At 28.1% G+C, this 25450-nt stretch overlaps 1 protein-coding gene across 1 annotated transcript in view; it reads left to right on the top strand.

The window, feature by feature from the left end:
* Window positions 1–25450, top strand: part of LOC132952409 (uncharacterized) — a 217122-nt gene that overhangs the window by 64034 nt on the left and 127638 nt on the right. Inside the window, exon 3 of the mRNA XM_061024703.1 lies at window positions 19262–19324. Coding sequence (XP_060880686.1) covers window positions 19262–19324 — 63 coding nt within the window. The remainder of the gene's footprint in view (window positions 1–19261; window positions 19325–25450) is intronic.

Raw genomic sequence — 25450 nt, 5'->3', positions numbered from 1 at the left:
GAGGAAAAAGTGAACTATTGGTGTGAGGTGTCATATCGCAGAATTTTGTTAAATTTATTTTTTGGTTGTCATTATCGTCATAATGATGTAGCTTAGTTTTAGTGTAGGTATACATAAAATATATAATTGTTTATCGTTTAATCATTTAATTCGTATCTTGTGTACATTTGTTTGAGTTTGACAGTTTTTGCGAGTTATGATATCGTTGAAACGCAACAATACGCGAACAACCGGGGAACTATCGTTCTGTTGTATATTAGGTTTCGAGTGTACCTCTGCGACTCGATGTGGAGTAATAGGTCAATGGTCAATGGATGAGTTTTGAATTCAAATTAAAATTGAATTAATTTTTTAAAACGTGTACCTATGTCTTTATAAATGTATCTTTATTTTTAAACTTTGCACCTATGTACAACACACATATTTATACCGTGCGAGACATAAACATGTATCTTATATATTAGGTACGTGTATTTTATTTGAATTTAAATTTCTTTTATCGGCCAATATCAAATCTAACCATTCGAACCATCGAACCATATTATTATGAATACATGGATAATACTATATAGAAAATAACCGTAATCAACTCGATGTTCAACAAAATATAGATAATATCTAATTGGTCGTTTGAAAAAAAAATTATTGGTTTTTTTTAAATTTATTTTATTGAATAAAGCCGTGTGCCCATGTAAACATATTTTTGAATTCGTTTTATTCTATTATATATTATAATACATGCTAAACGCTAATACATAAACAATATATGACATATGTACATATTATACATTTACAATAATCTCATACCATCGTTTTTTTTACTCACTTTAAATTTTATTACCTCAATAATAAATTACTATCTTAAATTCGATCATTTGATCTTAGCTGAATTATTTTGTTCAAATATTGCATGTTAACGTATGTTTTACGATAACCACTAACATATAATTAAAATTAATGATTATGTAAGAGCGTGGATGTATTATGCTACTTAAAAGAAATCTTTTTTAATTTACAAAACAAAATTCACAAATGTCAGTGCAATGCATCTTAACTATTTGAGTATTTAGGTAACCATCTGTTTAAGAGTTTATAATTACAATTTAATTTGGTAAGTACATATATTTATGTACGTAACTAATATATTATCGTGAAATGAGTTTTTGAAAATTACGGGTATTTATAATACATAATATATTATATATTTGGATAATATATATTAGCGGTATTATTATATTCGTTGTTATAATAATAAAAACCGGCCAAGTGCTAGTCGGACTCGCACACGAAGGGTTCCGTACCATCATCTATAAACATGTTGGGAACACTGCTTTTATTATATACTCTAGGATTTTTAGTATTTGTTGTTATAGCGGCAACAGAAATACATAATCTGCGAAAATTTTAACTTTCCAACTTTCGTGGTTCATGAGATACTGCAGCCTGGTGACAGACGGACGGACGGACGGACAGCCTTAGTAATAGGGTCCCGTCCGTTTTACCGTACGTAACCCTAAAAATACACCTCTAGATTTACAGTTGTTTAAACATTGCCTAATTGTATCTTCATTTATAATATTTGCTACAAAGACTTTATTATTTTATGTAACCATTTAATAATTCTTAACGTTAAATTTCACCTTAAAACTTTTGATGGCATGCATTTAAAAAGTTTTTATATTACTTAAATTAAAATAGAATTTATTAATTGAAATAGTTTATAAGCTGCAGTTAAGTTAATGCGGCATAATTTTAAAGCTTTCAAATATTTAATGAAACTGAATGATCTTAAGCATTCAATTCATCTTATATATTTTAATATATGCTTTGACTTATCGATTGTCTGCAGTATTTTATTTGTACCTAGCTTATTTTTTTTCTAGTTACAATGTTTACAAACGTAAAATAATAAGCACTAATTTAAGTTTTCGTGTATGACTAAAATTAGTTATTATGAATTATAATTTTTAACCACATATTCCTGGTGATTTCCTGCTTAATTTTTCACTTTTATAATTTATGATGTTTAATTATTATGTAACTTCAGTGTTAAATTAAGATAGTCACCGCAATGAAAATTAAATTCACATCACTTTGTCGGTTTAGTTTTATTCAATGAAAAAAAGTGAAATCTGTAAAAACTGTATACAACTATAATTGCCAAGTGAATTGGTACTTAATATTTATCTCTAAGCCTTTGTAAATTTAACATTACAGTTGTTTTGTTTGTGTTGAGCCTATAAAGAACATTAATTTATTTTAGATATTGTATATTTGCTATTTGTTTTTAATGGAAGGATGAAATATTAAATCTAATCTGTATTGAGTCTTAATAATCAAATTTACGTAGGTATTGTTAAAGTATTCCTAGTTTATTATAAAAGATCATCGTAAATAATCTTGTACCTATACATGTATTGATTTTCCCTATAAAATATCGATGTACGTGTCTCTATAAACTTTAGTTCTATAACCGGTTCGTTAAAGTAATCGTAATAAATAAACTCATTAAAAAAAAAAAAAAACTGAACCCATAAAATACAGTTGACGCACGTGTGATTTTATGAATTATAATTTTTAGAGGAAGTGATATCCAATTTAATATTTGATTACAACCTACGAAATTTGTCGAATCCAATAAGTGTTACGATATATATATGAATGCGTATCTCATTAACATATTTGATTTATTATTTTTTTTTTTCACGAAGGCGGCGTAAATGTTTCCACGGGTGAAACTTTAATAATAATTTACATATACAAAATACACACCCACAATATTACTCCATTAATGTGATATATAAATCACATACACTATTCTTACTTGACACGTTGTATATATATCTACCTTTGAATTTGATGAAAGCGTTTTGACTTTTTTGACAGTTTGAAACGTGGAAAACTTTAACACGATGAGGTTTTAGATTGCTACGAAGTTTATAATCTACGTGCTTAATGTGTGAACACATTAATATAATCATTATAGGGACACACATCCTTTATCAACTGTATCGATTTTCTGTTCATCATGTTTAAATCGTTTCTGTAACAATTTAGTATTTACTATCGATATTCAAAATTATAAATTTATTTTCCCACGTCATTCATACCTATCAAATAATTATTTTTCTAAATTGCCAGTTATGCCTAAAACAGTTATAATATAGATATATTATTATCATTCAGTTTATAAATTTACAGTTAACGATTTAAAAAAAAACTTTATTTTATGATTTAACGTACGAGTTAAATAAGTCCAAGTAGTTTTAATTTTCTTAATTATCATACTTCAATAAACTGTAGACATAAATCCTTTGTCACAACGTACTTAACGTGACCTTAACACGAATGTATTTGTTCTATTAAGCTATTACAACACAAGCGCCAAAAACTTATTCCGTTTAGATTTCGAAATGGATAATATTTTCCTTGTGTCTATAAAGTGTGCCGTAAATAAAAAATGATTTTTCCCTTTATATAAATAAGGTTTAGTATTTTTCTCGAAAACAAAGGAGCAAACATAATTTACTTTGTTACAAATATTTATTTTCGTGTATCTTACGAAATTGTTTCGTTATATATGAAGTAAAAGAAAAAAAAAGTCGGCATATTTACATAATATTAGTATCAGGCTGTATATGTTTTTGGATTCGGGACTTTTTAGTTCAAAGATCGACTGGAGATAAAAAAAATGATAGATTTCCTGACGGTTTTCTATTATTTTAAATCGGGATTTTGGAAAAACATAACATTGTTGTAAAATATCGTTGTACGGGGGTGTTTCAAACATGTCAATACTAATATCGTATCACGTATTTCATGTCGTAAAGACGTAAAGTGGATTGAGCTCAGTGGTTCTCGATTGCGATTGTTATTGTTTTGTATCCAAACCTAACGATCAGAGATTCTCATAACAACACCAATAAAAATAATGTTATGATAAATCAAACAACAGGAAAAATGAAGATGATAATATTGTATGCTAGGTACATACTGTAAATGTTGACGTCGGAATTCGAAACATTTTAAACGCGTTTTCCGATTTTACGCGCGGGACGATGACTAACTGTGGTGCACTCTCATATTATAAACATTTTCAAAAGGATTTTATTTTTTCTAAAATAATATCAACAATACATATAAACTAATACTAAATAATACATATACTAAGATTTATCATTGTAGTGTAGGTACTTGTATACTATTATACTAACAACGTCACTTATAACTTCTATGTGGAAAATGATCTACCCTCTTAAATTCCAATGTACCTCTAATACTATGACTATGCACCTATAACAAAATAAATAAATGCAATTGCGTACCTACTATAAAAAAAAAAAAATGGAAATTTTCATGATTTTTAAGAATTTTGTCAAAATTTTAAATTTAATTGCTCATAAAAAATATTCCTGCCTATGTATGTGAAACTTGTCAGGAACCTTGTATTCAATTTTCAAGTTTTTTGACTGTATGAAAATTTTTTAATCAGTAATTATAGAATAAACTAAAAAAAAAAATTATAATTTAAAATGTCTAGGTATATCTTATAAGTGTCAATATGTTTTGAAAATGTTATCATGTATAGAAAAGTATAAAATAAACATTTGTTGAACATTTCCACTTCCCAGTATCTACGGTTATTAGTTTTTTAATAATTACAACTAAATGGCATAGGCTCCGCTCATAATTTAAGTATAATGAACCTACCTAATGTGAATTTTAAAAATCTATGTTTTCCTCGTTGATTTTAAACCCAGATAAAAAAAGATAATTTATTAAAATATGTACCTATTACCGCAAATATTTTCCTTTTTGATTTATCTTCTCTAAACGTAAAAGCATTTCCGATTTTCCCAATTCTCATAAATATCGTTTTTTTTATATGACACCACAAATACCACACGCATGTATAAAAATCAGTCGAAACTCGCAGGGTTCCCAATCACGTCCAGTCCTTAACTTTACGTCTTAAACGTTTCCACTTTTTTGACCAGACTGCGGGGCTACGTGTATTATTGATACATAGCATATATAATAGGTTTACACCTAATAATATTGTGCTTATTGCCTCAACAATATATTATTACTATGAGCATGTATTTTAGATTCTGAGTAAAACGATGAATGTATTGATTTTACAATGATGTGTGTTTTTTTTTTTATTTTTTTATTTTTGTGTCTGTGTACACGATAAGTAGTCGAAATAATGCTTCGATTTTCGACTTCAGTATCTTGTTCGATGGGAAAGTGAATATCGTTGGTGCATTGGGGAGGTCAAAATTTCCCAGTAGTTTTCAAAAGCGATGTGAAAAACAAAAGAAAAATTAAGGAAAAACGGGAATTTTTACGCAAAATCGATTTTTAACAAAATCGATTTTGGTTATTGGTGTAACTCTAAAACAAATGACCGTAGATGCATGAAATTTTCACTGGTTGTTTATATTTGCATTTTCTATACACAATACAATTTTGAAAATAATTTGACTTTTTTTGAACTGTTTACGGACATTGTCAGTTTTCAGTTTTTTTAAATTTTTTTTCTATAAATATCAATAAAATTTTATTTGTTGGGTAAAAAAGCTTGAAAATTTAATAGAAGGCTCCTAGGTTATTGTTTCAAAGGCAGATGAAAAAAATTAAAAATCCTTAGTCACAGTTTTTTTTTATACACGTTTAAAGTTCAAATCTTGAAAAAATACGGAAAAATCACGAAAATTTGCAAATTATTTTGAGTTAGAAATTCATAAAAAATTTTCTTTTTAAATCTAAGATTGTAAAATCTAATACAAGATTCCTCATAAGTTTGTCTAACTTTATCAAAAAAAAAATTTCTACAAGAAAGTCAAATTAAATTTTTATGAGCGTTTTAAATTCATATTTTTACAACATTAGATATTCACTCGATTTCTCATGTACCGATTTCCTTATTTTCTTGTAATTCAAAAACGAATAACTGTAGATACATGAAAATTTCACTGAATGTTTATATTAGCATTTCCTATACACCATACAATTTTGAAAATATTTTGACACTTTTTGAGCTGTTTACGGGCATTTTCAGTTTTCAATTTTTTTAGTTTTTTTTTCTATAAATATCAATAAAGTTATATCTGTTGGGCCAAAAAGTGTAAAAATTTAATACAAGACTCCTGATATATTTTTACAATAGCAGTTGAAAAATATTGAAAATACATAGGCACAGTTTTTTTTTATAAGCATTTAAAGTTCAAATTTTGACAACATTTATCAAATTTATAATTTATTAATTATTTTGTGGTTAAAAATGTATAAAATGTTTCACTTTTATGGCTAAGGATTTAAAATTTAAAACAAGGCTCCACGTAAATAGGTTATATATAAATTACTTTATTCACAATAATATCATCAAATATACTTGGTAATATCATAGGCTGACTGACCGTTTTCGCTCAGAATCGTTTTTCTTATACAATGATATTATATCATTGAATTCAAATTTAACACCATCCATTACAGTGACCCACTTGTAACCTACTGTACAGCAGAGCGACATCCACTTATCCACCTTTTTTAATTTTCCATCTGTAAATTAATGTAGGGGACACATTTATGATTTATCTCAATAACTTGCTAAATTATTATTACTATAACTTTCTGCGTTTTTAATCTCTATTAATACTCATAAGTCTTTGCTCTCGATCCTTATTGTGACCTGTGGGCGATTCATTTGGCGCGTTCTACCGACATAATATTATAATGTTATTATTGTCATCGTCGTCAGTCGACACCGGCCTGTCCCAGTGGTTTCGTTCACTGCCTTCGCACAACCATAATATTATATTCACGCTCGATAAGCGTTTTCCCAATTTAACCGATTAGAGATTGTTTATTTTATGCTCGTGACGTCTTCACGCCACCGCCTCGCGCTCGCGCTCTCATTTTACAATATAATAGTAATGATATTAATAATTTATATTCCGTATCGGTGGTTTATCGCGTCTGCCACCGTCGATGACCCTTCTGCAGCATCTTGTAAATGGAAATGGGAATATCTACCCTCGCCGAGTGGGATTTCATTTGCGGTAAACTAATATTATACTTAGGTACCCTTTCCACATAATGGCATAATATATTACAATTTATAATATATTGAATTCCCATCGTCGACATGTTGCGTCGCGTCTGTGTAAAACCGGAACACGTCATAACAATAACTTACGACTTCACTCCAGATAGGTACTTAAGGGGATCGCAGCATGCGTATTTTAAATTTATCATATGTTTTAGACCAATAAGCGGTGGTAAGTTACACATACTTCGGAATGTCCGATTTTAATTTTGCTCTTTGACAAGATATCTTGGCTTTTTGGAAAGTCGATTTTCAATTTTCAATTTTAAAGGATCTTAAAATTAAGATTTTTTTAAAAAATTCCATGCAATAATTGCATTACATTTGTATCTATTTTTGGCACATCTGATTTTAAATCAAAAAAGTGATTTCCAAAGAGCATATTATGGTCTAGAAGCTTATAAATTCAACCATTTTTTTTTCAAAATTACAATCGAACTTCAGGAATTATGTTTAGTTTACTACCGCTGTTAGTAGTTTTTACAGTCATGCAAACAAGAATATTTTATTTCATTTTTCGCAAACTATTGACAATTTCGTGCGCGTACGAGAGTTGCATCCGGCGGCGGTTGTCCGGCACCACATTACAGTGATTCTCGGAAACACACTCTTATGTTCATTTATTACTCACACATAGACATAGCCCAAATGTTTGATGTCATGTGAATTGCCTAAGTATTACTCCTTAAAGCATGATACGCTGGAGCCCCCTCGAACGATTACGGTTTCGAGGTCACCGTCAAGAATAATAATAATAATATTATTATGCATTATACCATAGAAATCGTGACTCGTGGCGCCATCTGGCCGTCTGCTTATGGACAGTGTATTAGCGTTCGTTTTCCGCAGATGTCGCTCGATCGCATTCGTTGGCTCCAAACTCATTGCACAGATGTCGCTCCCCGTTCCGTTCGGAAATTCAATTCATGGTTTGACGGTGGTGGGGACCGAATAAAATATACTGTAGGATATAAATTAATAATTAAAACTACTATGAGAGTGATATTGCTCAATAACGGTTGGCATTTTGTTTCCGGCGATAATATTGTACACTAAGCGAGTCATATTAATCATTTTTTCAAACGTTTGAAACCTTTCAATTAATCAGCTTACAATTATTAAGGACTTATTAATTTTACTATTAATTCTGAAATACCTACTGGCTACTGACGATGACGTAGTAATGATCAAGCATTATTTGAGATGATGAATCGATGAATATATATTGATTTTTTGTGTAATATATCAGTACCTTTGGAGCAGTAAAAATGTTTAGATTTTCAACTTAAATATTTTTTTTTGGCAGGAAAGTGAATATAGTTGGTACTTTAGAGTTGAGGTTTTGGCGGTCAAAAGTAATAATGTCCAATGCTTTTCTTAATAATCGGAGACAAAAAAACGATTTTCGATAAATGGGAATTTCTACGCAGGTGTACCAATAGCAAAATCAACTTTATTTTTTCAAATGGCAACTACTATATTTTTTAATGGATTCTAGTAAAGCTTTTTTTTCTGAAAATTTTGATAGTCAAATCATCAATTTTGGTTTCCTAGCTTATTAACTATGGCCCTCTTTAGCTTGGTAAAATCTGCATTAATACTTTTAATTGAAATAATTGGTATAGGTTTAATTTACAAGAGCTAAATACATTTTTCTTTTTGCTATTGGTACACCTGCGTGTTTAAAAATTTTGAAATTTTGAAATAGTTATTGAAACGGTTAGTTTGAAAATTGCATATCGACCGTAGTAATACAAAAGGAAATCAACACAGCTCTATATAAGCGATACGACGTATACAAAGGCATTAATATAACTTCTATGAATTAAATAAAGGAGTATGTGACCTAGTACCAATATATAAAATTGATTTAATGGTTGACCATTGAGTTTTAAAAATCAGCGGTGGTTTTGACATACTTCAAGGGGGGGGGGGGGGGAGTCAAATTTAATAAAATATGCAAAAAAAATGTTTTTTGTCCTCTTGCCGAATACTGCCTAAGCGTACTTACGTATTTTTCTTGTTAAAATTTAAAACTTATAATAATTTTTACTGTTAATAATTTACATAAATTACCTATTATTTATTAATATTTGTATATAAATAAAAGTCTCCACGTCCACCCCCTTAAAACCGCAACTTTTATAATATACCATTTTTAACCTTACACCTCTCATATTATTATAGGTTCCAAAAAGTTTCATAAAAAAATTTACGTGTGACATGATAAAATTAATTTGGGTATACATAATCGCCTAATTTTCAAATTGTATAAATGTTATAATCTTTTAGACATTAGTTACTTAAGTAAACTTGTAACTGAACGGTTTAGTATATATTTTTACTTCAAGTAAAATTTGTTTACGTTCTCCGTAAAGTTCTAAAAATTTCACTTGTCCTGTATTGGCTGTTCCCTTCTAACAGTCGATATTATGTATGTAAATTGGTGGTATTTTAATGCTCACCTATTAAGTTATTAAATATAACCCAACTACCTACACCGCTATAGTTTGTCGTTTTTATTTTATCTTTTTTATTCTTTCAATATATTTTCTCAATGAATATAGATGCACTTAATAGTTTTATATATTATACTTTTCTCGCTATTCTGTAGTTAATATTTCATTTTAAATTTTTAAATTTAATTTCAATATTATCTTTGTATTGATTTTAATAAAGAATATACTGCTTACATATTTTGTTTTCTGTCTGACCTCATTTGAAGTTTATGTTACTTTTTCCACCTTTTTTTTCCTATTCAATTCTACAGAATACTTGTAGAGTATCGATAATTTATTCATACTCAACAAGACATATAGATAAAAAAAATCATTATCTTTTCTAATATTTTTAAAATTAAACTTTAATTATAATGATGAATCAAGTAAAATTATTTTTCATTATAAATTATTATTACAAAGAATATAATTTGAAACAATAGAGAGCAGTGGGTTGGGCAATAAGGCAGAATAGGTAGGTGCCGGATGCAGTTCGTCGTAGGGCAGGTCAATGATGTAATTAATTATACGTAAACATTTTGTCTAATGTAAATTATTTTTATTTATACAATCCTAGAAAATATATAACTATCTAGTGAACTCGTAATTTAGTGTAATTTAGCTAATTTAGTAGCTGCTTGATTAAAACAATATATTATGTATTACGAAATTTGTAAAATGTTTTTTATTTTTTACATACGTATTAATAGGTATCTTTTGTAATATTATTTTTTATACTGTATTAACATTTCACAATTGATTGGATAAAATATCATAAACTGGTATAGTGTTAATGGTAGTGCCTACTATATTATATCTACTCCACGTGTTTACGAATATTTTTGATTGTTTGTTGATTACTATTATTAATCTTAATAACTTATTTACCTATCTATTCTACATACTACCAACTGACGACTACAATAATAAGACTTGTTGGTTTCCGTTTTATTTTAAAAGTTATACGATTTTGAACTTAAAAGTTTTAAATTTTGGAAACGAAATATTCTCGTGGGAGGTGCTGAAGTATCGGATTCTTTTGATTTCATGTAGGAATGAATTGTATAAGTTTTTGGGACTATAAGCATTCTGAGAACCCTCAATTTGTGAATATGCCAAAATATATAATTTGAATTTCAGGGACTTTTTAAGCTAAATTTATTATTTGTTTAATATTTAATATTTATCCGTTGTACGTGAAAATTAAAGCTTATAAAACATTTTCTTGAGAATGTATAAATATTGCAGGAACTCTAGTAAAAAAAAAAAAAAATAATTGTTCCAGCAGTAAAAAAATTAATCTTGTATATTGTTTACTTAAATTATAATTAGTACCTAAGTAGAATTTCGTATTAAAAATTAAAAGTTTGCTTTTTGTTTCATAAATTATAAAAGAGTTATCTTTTTATGATCATGCACATTGTGTTATTATGAGTACCTACCTAGTTTTCATTAAAACAAACATTATTATTTAATATATTAATCCCATTTGTCTTCGTTAATTCTAAAAACATACGGTCATACTATGGCCGTTAATAATGTTATGATTATGAGCTCCTTATAACATGGTCATTATTTTCGACAATATATCATTAAAGTACCAAGGCACTAAAATAATATTAAAATCTAAAAATTTAAAATAATATTAAAATGTATAATACCTAGGTACTAATTTTTTCCGACCTGTTATAAAAATATTGTTAGAGTTTCTTACCAATTATAAATAAATGCGAGTATAACAGGGTTTATTGGATACAATTTAGCATAATAATATCTGTGTTCAATATTGTATGATACTTTTAGAATTGAAACAAAACATTTATTTTGATAATATATGTATTATTATTAAACTTATAATATTATCGAACAAATGTAAATATAAAAAAATCTAGATACGTGATTTCTTTTATCTATTTATTAACCATAGAATTATAACCTATATACATTTGTATACATTGGTCTATATTGTAAATCGTTATTGTATTTTGTTATTATAGGTATAACATAATATTATTATGTATAGTACCTACCTACCCGTATAAATATTTCGATATTATATTGTATTTTTTGAATTTAGATTTTTAAAATCAATGCATATACTTCAAAATGATTAGGTAAATAAAATACGCACGACTTGTGAGTTAAGAAATATTCAATTTATGTTAGAATACACACACTTCAAATATCTAGTCTGTATTTGGATCAGAATGATCTGATTATGTCAACCTCATATGTTGAATAAATATGTATTTGCTATTATAAATAAAGTATTTTGTTGATTCTGTTTTTTTTTTGTTATTTGTTTTAAATTGAATTTTTGTGTACCTTTTTTAAAAATATTATTTTAGTCAGCATTTACTATTTATTTTGTAGGTATTATTTAATTGATACAATTATTTATTCACACGCATAATATAGTTTGTTGTTGGGTATAGGTTTGTGACTTTTATGTTTATTTTAATGGTTTGTATTAGATCTAAAATCAATTGATCAGAACATAATATATTACATACAGGTGATTAATAGTTTTATAAATTTTAATATTGGTGAATGCACCCATACAAATTACCTGACAAATGACGACCATTTAGTTTATTACCTACTTATATGCCTTTATAAGTTACAATTTAAAACTATGAATCTTTAATATTAGTCGAGTAAAATGGGAAACTATATTTTAATTTTTACAATTTTACGTCTTTATCGTTACTTAAGGTAATTTAAGATGCTTTAATTGAATATTGTCGGATTACAGTATTTGCGTTGAGCAATCATGGATCGATAAAATAATATAATAAGTACCATTTTTTTCTTATTAGTCAAAACGGTTTTTTAAATTATTATTTATGTTACTTAATTTAATAGTACTAGTAGTAAAATAAGCTTATACATTATATATGAATTAACAACATGATTTCGTTTTAATATCGTTCACGTTTAGTTGAACAAGTTATTTTACTAACTAAAATACTATTAAAAACATTTTCATTTTTTTTTATAAGCGCATCTGGTATAGAAAATATATATATGTAGCAGTTACGTCGTGTTTTATAAAATATTGTTGTTACATCCTCTGTATAGCAGTAGAGTACGACATGTCTGTATTACCAAACAATACCATATGGTCGTAAATCGAAGTATCGAATAAATTATGTTTCGGTCCAAAGTATTGAATTTAATTCTATAATAATTTTATTGTTGTTTAGAAACATGCGGTCATTTAGAAAAATAGAAAACAAGTATGACAGAAATTCTATTTTTAACGTCACTCACACTTTATTCATTGACGTGTTATGTGTACCTAAGTCCTAAATCGTTTATAGTTTGCTATATACTCTTCACTGGTCTCTGATGTTTGCAGTAATGATAATATTTTTAGTAGTTTTGTTTCAATTTTGAAAGATATATTTATTTAAATTATTAACGTGACTTTCGTCGTGCTGTAGTGGTGAGCTAGTGAATACGGTTTAATGATATCAGATTAATAATACACGACTGATTAGGTTTAAATTAAAATCAAGACATATCAACTTTCAAATAAATCTCATATAAATCAAGATTTTCTGAGTTTTTGTAACAACCGTGCAGCTGTAGCTGTTGCCAACAAAACGTCTATTTCACAGCAAGGGTTAAAGAAGGCCGGATTAACTTTTATACTAAACAAAAGAGATCTTTATTAAATTCGATTTTAGTTACGAATCATGTGTAGTCAATCGCATTCAACCATTAATTTTTTGAAACACGCTTTATACGTCGATTAATGTCATCCTCCCGTAACCTAAATAACGTTAAAAAAGGTCTAGAAAAATAATTCATCGCATCATAATTTGAGTGACATAATCACTATCAGTGCCGTCTCAACGACGTACCCACATGGCGCCCGTATGGACAAATCGCCGCATTTGTAATTTTTCGAGTTTGCATATACCATATAGATTTGGACGGGTTCCGTTGGCGCGTTGCAAGCGCTTGATTAACGTCGGAGGACAAGTAAATAACGATTTACGGTGATATTTTTCAGTATCGCGTGCACACCCGGATGGCCGGATGAGAAATCGCTACAGCAATTAACAACGCTGACTTTATTCTCGTGGTTTTTTCATGCGAATATAATTGTTAAATTCTGAATTGATTGTTCTTCTTCGACCGACTTAGCTCGTCGGCGTCCACGACGCTATATATACGATAACGCATATTGTATTATTATATAGATCGCCATCGATATACGCGACTCGAACGATATGAGTACTTACTCACACGTCTGCACACGTACTCGGATATATTATATTATTATCTGTTTTGCTGAAAGTTATTTCTACGTTCGCTTCGATTAAATCGTTTCGTTTGACGCCGCGCTCGATCTGGACCGTCAACTCCCTCCGCCACCTCATGCATTACACAATATATTCCTCACATGTAATCCGCCGTAAAAGTTTATACCAGTTGTTTGGCTGCGCACACGGACGTACAGTCGTCGACGTATTATCGTATACACACTCGCGCGAGACGCAGCGTGCACATATACGCTAAAAGATATCTCACAAAAGGACTATATCGGATTGCAGTCCGTTCGGTTCCGATTGATTTAGTGGCTGCAAAGTTTTCCGTCGTAAATCAATATAGGAAGTAACGGAGGAAACAAATTTATAAGAACCGAAGAATAAAAACGCTGAGAAAAAAAAGCATAAACTATTGTCTGTTGTCCGTCGGCATATACGTATATATAATGCGCGTACACAGTATTATGCGCGTGTACACCAGCATGCGTTATTAAAAAAAGTTTTTGCCCGCAATTCTTTTATGAAAAGGTACACAAAGGGTACAGAAAAGTCGCGGGACGTGGCGTTGTCCGGACGAATAATAATATCATTTCATACATATTATATATTATATATATTATAGTATTATTGTCTTCGTGGAGATCAAATTATTATTTTATTTTTTCCGGTCGATATTATAGTTTTTTTATAACTGATTCGAAACACTGAGTGGTTATTTTCAGGTTATCATCAGGTACATTCAGTTATTTTATGCGAACAGTAGGTATATGGAATTAGGATTAAGGAATATTTAGAATAGGATTGCACGAAGAAGGCGGAAATCATTTTACGTTAATAGTATACGTTCGCTTGACACAAGTTCCTGGAATTGGCTCTAGAGGTTTGACAAAATTGCACTTGTATGGAAACTCTTTGGCGACTTTTCTTATTTGGGCGTAGGCAATTAAAAGTTTACGCTCAGATCAGTAAAAGTTAATATTATATAAAGGGCGAATGGCAATAGAAGTATTTTGAAGCAATCGGGGTTTTTATTTTGAGACTGTTCATATAAGAAGTGATTTAGGTATTTATATTATTTTGTAAGTATAGTATGCGTCCATTATTATTTAAAAAAAAAAAAACATAACGTGTTAATTGCGAGTGTATTTTAATATTTTGATATCCAGATGTAGGTCAATTGATGTACTAAACCTATACTGATATTGATTATGCTGTTTGCAGAAATAGTAGAGTGACGTATTATTTAGTCTGAATACTTATTTTATTATTGATAAAATAAATATTTTTCCTATGGCTAATGCGTTTTAATACTGTTTTAAAGACTGCAAAAATATTATTTAAATTCCCCGATGGTTTTTATCCATGTTATGAATATATTATAAACTAATATTTGTAGGTTCATGTAATAGTAATTTAATAGTAATAATAATTACTATTTTTAACTAAAAAAGGTTAAAGGGGCATAACTTACATCATATTACAGTAATCTTAGTTGTCTATTGGTTCGTGGGACGACCAAAGTAAATCGGAGAGCTGTCTCTTATCTCTATACCACGATTTTGAAGTTAGTCAGGATTAATTAAATTATAATCCCTTCTGCCCTTTTGTCTAATTTTTAAATGATGGTGATGTAATGGAGTCGGCCATTGGTCATTGATCACTTTATATACAACAATCGGGGTCCGAATGTCGAATTCTGTGAACCATCCCCCGATCGGTCTCGTGTTCTTGGTATTATCAACAAGCGAGGTTTGCAACTAGTATCTGACAGGAATGCGATTGTACCATGTTATTTATCTTGCACGACAACAATGTGTGGTTTAATTATGCTTGCTTCCACTTCTGGTTAATAATGAGTATTATTGTACTGATTAAATGTCTCTCTAGCAGTCGTGTCGGTCGTCGAATAATAATAATATTCTACTTAATAGGTGTACTCGTATTTCAAATTTTCCCTATACTGTGCTCTATTGGTATGTATGTGTAAACATTATAATATATTTGAAATATTATGTGTACGTCGATAACATAAATATGTTCTTAACACATGATAATATGCATGTGATTATTATGAAAATTAGTATTATTTACCAACAACTAATTTAATACTATGTTTTAGTATTTTTCCTTTTTAAGTTAAGAATAAAATACCTTATTCGAATTGATTTTTTCTCGATGTCATTTTTACTCTTTAGGTCACGTTTCTAAATTAAATTAAATTCAGGTCAATGTTTTTCAGTTCTTGCTTGATCATAACACTCGATTTTATCTCCAATGTTTTTGAGGTCAGCTTCGGATTAATAAATAATCTTTTTTCTTCTTGTATTTTAAATTGCTTATTACAAGATCTCATAACTATTTTGAACTTAAGTTCATAAAATACTTTTTAAATTTTTCGTCACAAAAAATGATTAAAAAAGTTGTTTTAAGCTTTAAAAAAATGCCTGTATTATTCATCTTTAAGTATAAGAGATATTATAGAGATTCATAATATTATATTTATGATATTATGGGTAGCTAATTATGTACTAGAAACATTATAATATTATATGCAATTGTATGCGAACATAAATTTAATAACAACTGTCTTTCACATACCCGAAAATACCGTTGAAATGCATTTAGTAGTGTATCATAGTGATACTCGTAGTATATCACTTTTAATTGTTTGCAATAGTTTGAAAATAAAATATCTTCGGAAAAATTAAATTTTAAATATTTATAAATTTAACCCAGTGATCGGGGGTTTTACGTAGTTTTTTCAACATCACGAGAGCTTAAGTTATAGATTTGTATAGTTCTTGTTTGAAAGTTAGAATACTATACTGGACTTAAGACGGGAGCCATAGTGTCACGTTTCTTGCTTTGAATGTCAAAACTGTCAAGAAGACAAAAAAATGTACCTGTATATATATCAAACAAAGAGTTTTGTGACGGAAGAAACTTAAAAGTTCAATTACTGAAAGGTTGAAGCGAGAAATATATGATTGTGAACAATCTGAACTCTATTCTCGATAAAAGTTGTAATCAAACTACTTGTATACATGATGTTCGTCTCAATAAATATTCCGTGAATAATTCTTATGACATTTTTATTATATTAATATTAGGTAGGTACAACATTATTTTACACCAAGACAATTGGTCCAAACAACCAATAATTTATAATAAGACTGGCTTTTTTTATTTAACTTATTTTACTCGCGTTGCAAGAATATATTTTAAATATTTAGTTTTATTTATTTAAAATTAAATTAAATTGATCACATAATGAAATAATTAGTTATACTATAATAAATAGTTACAATAATTTTAAACATATTAATTTATTGTTATTTCAGGGGTTTTTTTAGTACTTGAAATTTCCAAAATGAGTTAGTTATGTCTTTATTCAATGCGATGACATATCTCTACTTTTAAATGGCTAATCTCTATAATTATGGACAAAAATGTCTTGAGCCAGAATCAGTGAAGAAAAACGATCGATACAAAATATAAATCGTTACCGTAACCTTATAATATATACTATTCTGTTCGTATATTTTGCATCTTATTCTATTATTTTGGAACAAAAAACTTAACACCACGTTTTCTATTATTCTGAATAATAGTCTGTGTTTTTGATATAAGATTACTTTTTTCTATAGAATTTTTATAACTTTTAAAGTTTTGAAATTCATTTGAACTTGATTGTATTTAAATCCATTAATTTCAAAGTCGAAAAACTATTTCACAAAGAAATCGTTCTCTGATTAGATGAATTCATTGTTTTGAGGTTTTTCTCAAGTTCTATTTTATTTTATTTTTGATTGCTTTTACATAAAGTAGGTAGTGTATATATTTTTATGCATATATTATATACTTGTAATTTTTTTTCTTATCTTAAAGAACCAATTATTAAAGTGTAATCCAACCTCCAATATCTTCAAAAATCAAAGTACAAAATTCCGAAATCCAATTTTTACGAATTGCAATGGCACTTTGTTCAAACATTTTGAAACTGGTAACAACATTTAGAATATGCTATAATTTGGTTTTCCATAATCTTCGATGATATATAATTTTTATTTTTATTAATTTGTTAGGACGTTTGAGACAAAAATATGCTAATATATATTTTATATCATAGATCTAGAATATTGTTATTTGTATTTTTTTTTAAGTGTTATAAATTTCGAATATGCTCATCTGACGTTTACAAATCATCCTGTTAACGCTTGAAAATGCTGTTTGAATATTATGTGTGAATTTCACCAACGATATCCCTCGGGAATAGAAGGTTGGGAAACACTGGTAATTTCGTGCCACGGAATTGATGCGAAACTCGTTTTGCGCCAAACAATGTGGAAATTCCATCAAATCACATTAGATGACGAATGCCGCCGTCGAACGGGCGGTGTTCATGTATTTTTGATGCCACGTAATAATAGGAAAATGCTTCCAATGGCGGCGGTTGCTATACGCAGTATTGAGATAAATATGACGGGCGTGTTAAAGATGAAAAATGTCCTGGATCTCTGAAATGTATTTTATCTCAACAATCACGTTGATTCAGTGTAATCAGATGGGCGTTTGCTAGAGGTTGGATTAATATAAAATTTAATAGAATTCCTAAGTAGGTATACATTGTTATTACAACATAATATTTGAAAAGATATTTTTTATAGACAATTTCAGTTTTTTAATTGTAGAACAATTATGATTATACTTAGCTCAGTATATAAAATTGAAATATAAAATACATCTGTGAACTGATTAATATTTTTTAGGTTTACGAATTAATAAATTAACGTGTGTTTATCTCAAATATTTCCTTTCGGTTATAGGTAGTATAAAATATCGATGGACAGGTTAATCGTACCTATGTATTATTTTATAGAGAATTTTAAGACATTCGAATGATGATATTATATCTTTTCGAGTTGTGGTCATAAGCCGAAGCCAAGTATTTCATTAATACACCTGCAATCAAAATAATAAATTATTCGTATAATTTTATTCATATTTAAAGTATTTAAATTGTATTCGATTTTTTCACATAATTGGCAATATTATATAATAGTATAGTATAATGATTAATATGATAGTATTATTTGATTTAAAATTGTTGCGTAGTTTTTCATAGCTTATAATATTATATTCGTACATGTGTGTTGTCAACATTTGTTTTGTGAGTAAATTAAAAATTATCCCATACGTGTGAATTGTAATATAATTTGTTCTACGGCACTGCAATATAGTTTTAACAATCAAACAATTTATCATTTATTTTTTAAATTGACAATAAATATTGTTTTTAGAATTATGATATTTTTGTAACTACTTACAGTTGTTTGTTTTATGTATATTAAAATTATTTTGATTTGTTTCAGCAATCGTCGTATGGAGGTTCCCCGTCACCAGACCTAATGTTAAAAGAAGGAAATCTTCGACGGGTAAGTGTTTATATGAAAATATGTAGAATATTATGATTGAACTTGTCCGATATGTTATCATAGGGAAACATCATTTTTTTTTTAACCGAAGGGAATAAATATCTGGATTTATATACCTTTGAGGTGATTTATTGTTCTCTATTATCTTCCGAACGGATACCCAATGGCTTGGAAATATGGTATTTGCGATTAATTTGGAAATAAAAAATAATATATTATATATATTACCTAGTTATCTCGAATTCCTTTTTTTGTTCGAATCCTATATGCTTTTCTACCGCTACAACCACAATGTTGAAACGTATAAAAAATAAATTGTACATACAATTTATACGCAACATTTACGAGGTTTTGGTATTCTATATATACATAGTACTTCCATAGTCGAAAATGTTTTCAAAAAGAACAATATTCCCTGTTGAATTATTTATTGAGAATTTAGTTATTAAAATCGTGTAAAAATATCCAACAAGCTTGCATTTTATTTTTAAGATTAAAACTAATATAGGCAAGCGCGTGTTTTGTGTAAAATATAAAATATAACCCATACCGTTATTTTCCAAAATAAATTTCATTTTGCTTACGGGGTTTTAAACACTATATAATTACGCTATTGAAATATATTGCATTGTTTGATTTATTAACTCACCTACACTTTACGTACTTCTACACAAAAATATAACGAACATTAATTAAACAAATATTAAAATATATAATAGGTATAGGTACTGATATTAATTAAAAATTAATTAATTACTAATACCTCTTGTATTTGTACCATCAACTTTAATTTTAATTTTTGATGATATTATTAAAATATTAATAAATAAATCTTAAAAATTATTTAATAATATACATAATATAATATAATATATTATTTTTTGTTTTTAAAATATTCCGTTATTTGTATTTGGAGACATCAATTTTTTATTTAACTTCGTGTTTTTTGGCTTTATAAATTAGATTTATCATTTTTTATTTAATATTTTCCTTTCTTGTAAAAAGAAATATGACTAGTAAATTTATTTCATCCAAGCCGTAAGTTTCTTCACTATGCCATTTATTCATTTATGGTATTTTAAATTTTCAATCCCTTAAACTTTCTCAACATATTTTATAACGAATTACATTCACGCATATTTTACTACACAAAAGATAAATTAACATATGTTTCATTATGTATTCGGAATTGTATAGGGTAAAGTAGTAACAGGACATAACTGAACTTTGAAAATAACATACATAATTAGGTACCAATGTGCTTCCTATAAAATTATTTAAATAACTATCGTACGTTGGAAGCGAACCCTTTGTAAAATAATACTTATTCGGGTTAGGTCAGGTTATTAGGACAAATTATGACTCTAAAAACGTTATAATAGAAAACGGGAAAATTAAATTCTTTAATTTTTATAACATCAGCTTCGTAAATATATTATATTGCCATACAATTGTATTTATTTTAATATTATAAATGTTTTTTGATTCTTAAATAAAATGTATAGATATACATATATATATCATGTATATTCTCTATAGTATTTATATACATTATGTATACTTGTTTAAATAACATTCAAAATACATTTTAGAATTTAAATATTTAAAATTACACAGCTAAAAAAGTACACCACTAATAAAATATAATTTATACAAACCATTATATTATTTTAAATTTAATTCACCACAGTATCTTTGTAAACTTTTGTGTTATTACTGCAGAGCAATAAGTTATGTCCATTGATTGATGTTTTTTTTTTTTAAATTTCTCAATTTGAAATTAAGTATTATATAATTTATATGTCATTATGTCTGTAAAAACTAACAATGATATAAATGTATTACATGTGTAGCTACAGTTTGTTGGATCGATAAAATATGCTACTATATTATGAATACCTACATTGTTTAAAAGTTTGCTTGTAATATTTTTATACTAGTGATTACTATATAAAATTGTAAAATAACAATATTGGCTCGTTAATATTTTTGTATCTGTGACGTAAATTTAAATATGGTTTTTTAATTTTTTGTGAAAGTGATTTAATATTCCCTTTTAAAAATCATATTAACAAACGAATTTAGGTCAACCAGGTGTACATAGTTATACAATTTAAATTAAATGTTTTAATTAATATTTAAAAACTGCCTGGCGAATATTTTTTTTTTACCCTGTACGGTGTAATATCCGTGCGTGCGCTCGTGTACTGCAAAAAATCGTATCGTGCCATTATCCAATAGTGATATGGTGAAAGAATATGTATTCAACGTTTTAATGTCTGCGGTTTGGGTACCGTCCCGAATTTTTTTGTATTGTTTTCGCGCGTCGCCGTCACGTCTGGTTTTTCCGCCGCAGATGTGACAGCCTCGGCGTTTACAATTTGTTATTGTAATGAGGATCCTCTCCGGAATATTTAGAGCCGTATAAATTCACTCACTGTACCCGCAAGTTGTATGTTGTAAATATATATACATACAGAGAGAGAGAAAGAGAGAGAGAAATAGAGTGAGAGAGAGAGAGAGAGAGAAATAGAGTGAGAGAGCAGCCCGTTACAAGCCGTTGTAAAAAATATGTTTCGTGTGTTGTGTATGTATTTGATATCGTTATAAACATGTCGGTTTAAAGTGGAAATGTCTCTTATATTATTATACAGGGTGATTCACCTAGTATGCTCACCAGTTTTTCCTCTAATGGATTTGTTAGAATTCAGATATTTGGAATTTTTAAATTTAATAATATATTTTAAAATGCTTAGATTTTACACAATTTAAGCAGTGTTTAGTAGCAACTCCGTTTTTCTATTGCAATTTACTCTTTTTTCTTGTAAATTGTTAATTTTGGGAAACGATAATTTGAAAATGTTAGTGATTTATATTTATCCATCAACGTTTTATTATTTGTAAGTATTTTCTTAGTATAATATATATTAGATTCAATATTACTTCAATTTATTTATTTTGTTTAAACCATTTGTAAGGACTATTATTCTTAGTGAATACATTTTAATAACTCAGAAACTAATTGTTTGAATTTTGATTTGGATACAATATATAAATCAAAATTTTCAAAAAATCTGTTTTTCACAGTTTACAGTAAATATTTCTGTTCGCATTTAAAAAAAAGAAGTTAGTATCGCCATCAGGACAATCTATTTAAAAATTCCTAAATTTAGAATTTGAATAAATGTATTAAAGAAAAAATTGTAGTGAGCTTGGTGAATCACTCTGTATAAAAGCATATATCCTTATCTATGTATATATTGTCGATACTATCGAACCATTTGCCATTGAATCACTACGTGAAACTCGTTCAGATACGTATCTTATGACATTATATATATATAAAATATATAAAAAGTATAGTATAGGTGCCAATTTACCACCTATCGTTGTCGTCGTCGCACCGCCGCCGGGGGGAGAGAGGCGAAATTTTCTGACGATAAATCAACCGCCGGAAGCGGGTCATTTTATATCGTTCGGTCGGCGAAAACTCACATATTATATATTATATTATTATATACCTTCGTCCAGACGATTATCGAGGCGCCGCCAAGTACCTATGCGTTTCGACTCTCGGAACGTGAAACCATCAGTCTACCTACGACAATATAATATAAAGGTAGTATACGTATACAGTGCCCGCACTAGATTTCCAAAAGAAAAATATATATTTATTATTGTGTCTTAGAAAGCATTTTTGTAATGATAATGTTTTATTAAAATCAGTTTTTCCTTACAAAAATATTATTATGAAATATTAATATTAATATAGGTATAAATATAGGTAGATAATAGCAAATAGTTACCTTTTTTATATGCAATATTATGGCACATTAATTATTATTTTATATTAAAAAGAAAATAATATACGAATGTTCTAATTATTATGTTTATTATATTTCATAATTATTAGGTTAGTACGTACCCATACTGCCGCAGCGGATGGTCATTAGTTTTCGTGTTCGTAAACGCTACGTAAGACATAAAAATTATTGTATTTGTGCCACACATCTATATAGCTATACACGCATAATATACGTTTATACAATGATGATATCATACTTTTATTACATATAATACGTTCAGGGAATGGACACTTTCACTAATTATAATATACACGATATTATACGTGTTGGAAACTTAATTTCGGTGTAAATAATTTAAAAAAAAAAAAACATTACGTGATCGATCAACAATCGAAGAACACAGGAGGTCTGTAGCAGGGGACAACCCGTTACGATAATATTATATTGAAATCGATGTAGTACCTATATAAACAATTTGAAAAGCCATTAGGTGTCCCTAGGAATATAATAAATATGTTTTTAATTTTTATCTTCGATGTAACCGATTCATATATGCATAATATAATAAGTACCTGGCCACACGGGTCATTCGTTGGGGTTCTGGGTAGAATAATACAACTTTATTTATAATCTCGAGTTCTGCGCGAATAACTGTAAACCGATTTCAATAAATTGTAGCAATAACTGCAATAGTGCAATATTACGTAATTTCGTTTTGTTAATCATATACCATTGAATTTCGGGCTTAATTGCAATAATTGTATAATATACATATACAATAAACGTATTATTTACCATCACGGCATCACGTCTTATACGATAATGCTGATAAAATACTATTTATGTCGTAGGTACCAATATGTTTAAATTTTATTGAACTGTGTTACTAGATATTTTTATATTTTTATGTTCCGTTTAATAACGGAATATGGGTTATTTTACTTATTAGTGTTTTGGCCTTGGGCTATGGAAAATGTCAAGTAAGACTCAATGGTATTTTATTATTACTTAACGCTGATGAGATGTTTGTTTGATTTGTAATTTTCTAAGAGAGTAATTTACTAAAAGCTTTGGGACAATCTGCAGTGAACCAATTTTCATCAACTTTATAATATATGTTTTATTTGTACCTATGTATTTGTTTGTAACTCATTTATGGTATATTTATTTAACATCTGTAAAGTATTTATAATACTAAGATTTTATCATTCTTAATTAAATTCACAATTTCTTTACATTTTGCTGGACTTAAAGTTGGTGTTTGTATAAGTAAAATGAGGATCTTGTTACTTTCAAAATATCAAGTAAAAAACATTGATCATTTTCAAAATTAATTATTGAATTTATGGTTTATTAACATGATATTTTCAGTTCGAATTTTTAATTTTTTTCAAATTTGTTACATTAGATGAAAAAAATAATATTAATCAAACAAATTTCTTACATAACATCTATTTTTCATATAACACATATATAAGTAAAATCTAAGTAAATCGTTTGTAAAATAATTAAACAACATCCAATATCAGTGTTACCAAAATTATTTAATATCACTTATTTCTATTACTATATAAGTACCAAATATTTTTATTTATTGTGCATTTGTGTAACCATCGTAATTTGGTTCATTGTATTTAAATTCGTGTTTATAATATATATTATATATTGTGTCTATAGACATTTGTAAAATCTATAAGCCCCCTGATGAGGGCCATGTACAGTATGATAATGTTATTCTTGCAGTAGATATTTCGGCATTTAGTAGCGTAATTCGTAGGCATTCCTCTCGTCGTGCCTCGGGGACCCGCTGGAATTCATACTTAGATCTATGTTTTTAGTATATAGTATGTTTTTGTTTGAATGCAGTATTTTGTTTTTCTTATATATTATATAGGTTTCAATATTTTATCTTATAAACAGAAAGCATAGAGTCCGATTGATTGGGTATATGGATTGTATTTGATGTTTTTTTTCTGCACGTGTGTGAAAAAAACTTACTAGTTCGAGTGATGACTTGTGAAATTTTAAACTTTAGGATCATTTATTATTTATAATGGCAGAAGGTAGAAAACATTTGTAATTTTTGTTCTCCTCTTTTTTTTGGGTCCTTTGGATACGTAACTGAGAATGCGCATAAATCGATAGTTTTATTCTTGGAGTGATTTATTTATTGACGTATAACTTCAATGTGGTCTTCATTCTAAGTTCGTAGGAACCAAATAGTACGATTTCTTTAAATTCGTTTCAACGTGAAACAAAAAAAAAAAATATAAACTATCTAAATTTAATAGATTTTTAACCAAAATTATGGTTATTTTTT

The sequence above is a fragment of the Metopolophium dirhodum genome, chromosome 9, assembly GCF_019925205.1.
Source record: "Metopolophium dirhodum isolate CAU chromosome 9, ASM1992520v1, whole genome shotgun sequence".
NCBI lineage: Eukaryota > Metazoa > Arthropoda > Insecta > Hemiptera > Aphididae > Metopolophium > Metopolophium dirhodum.
This window is presented reverse-complemented; position numbering and strand designations above follow the sequence as displayed.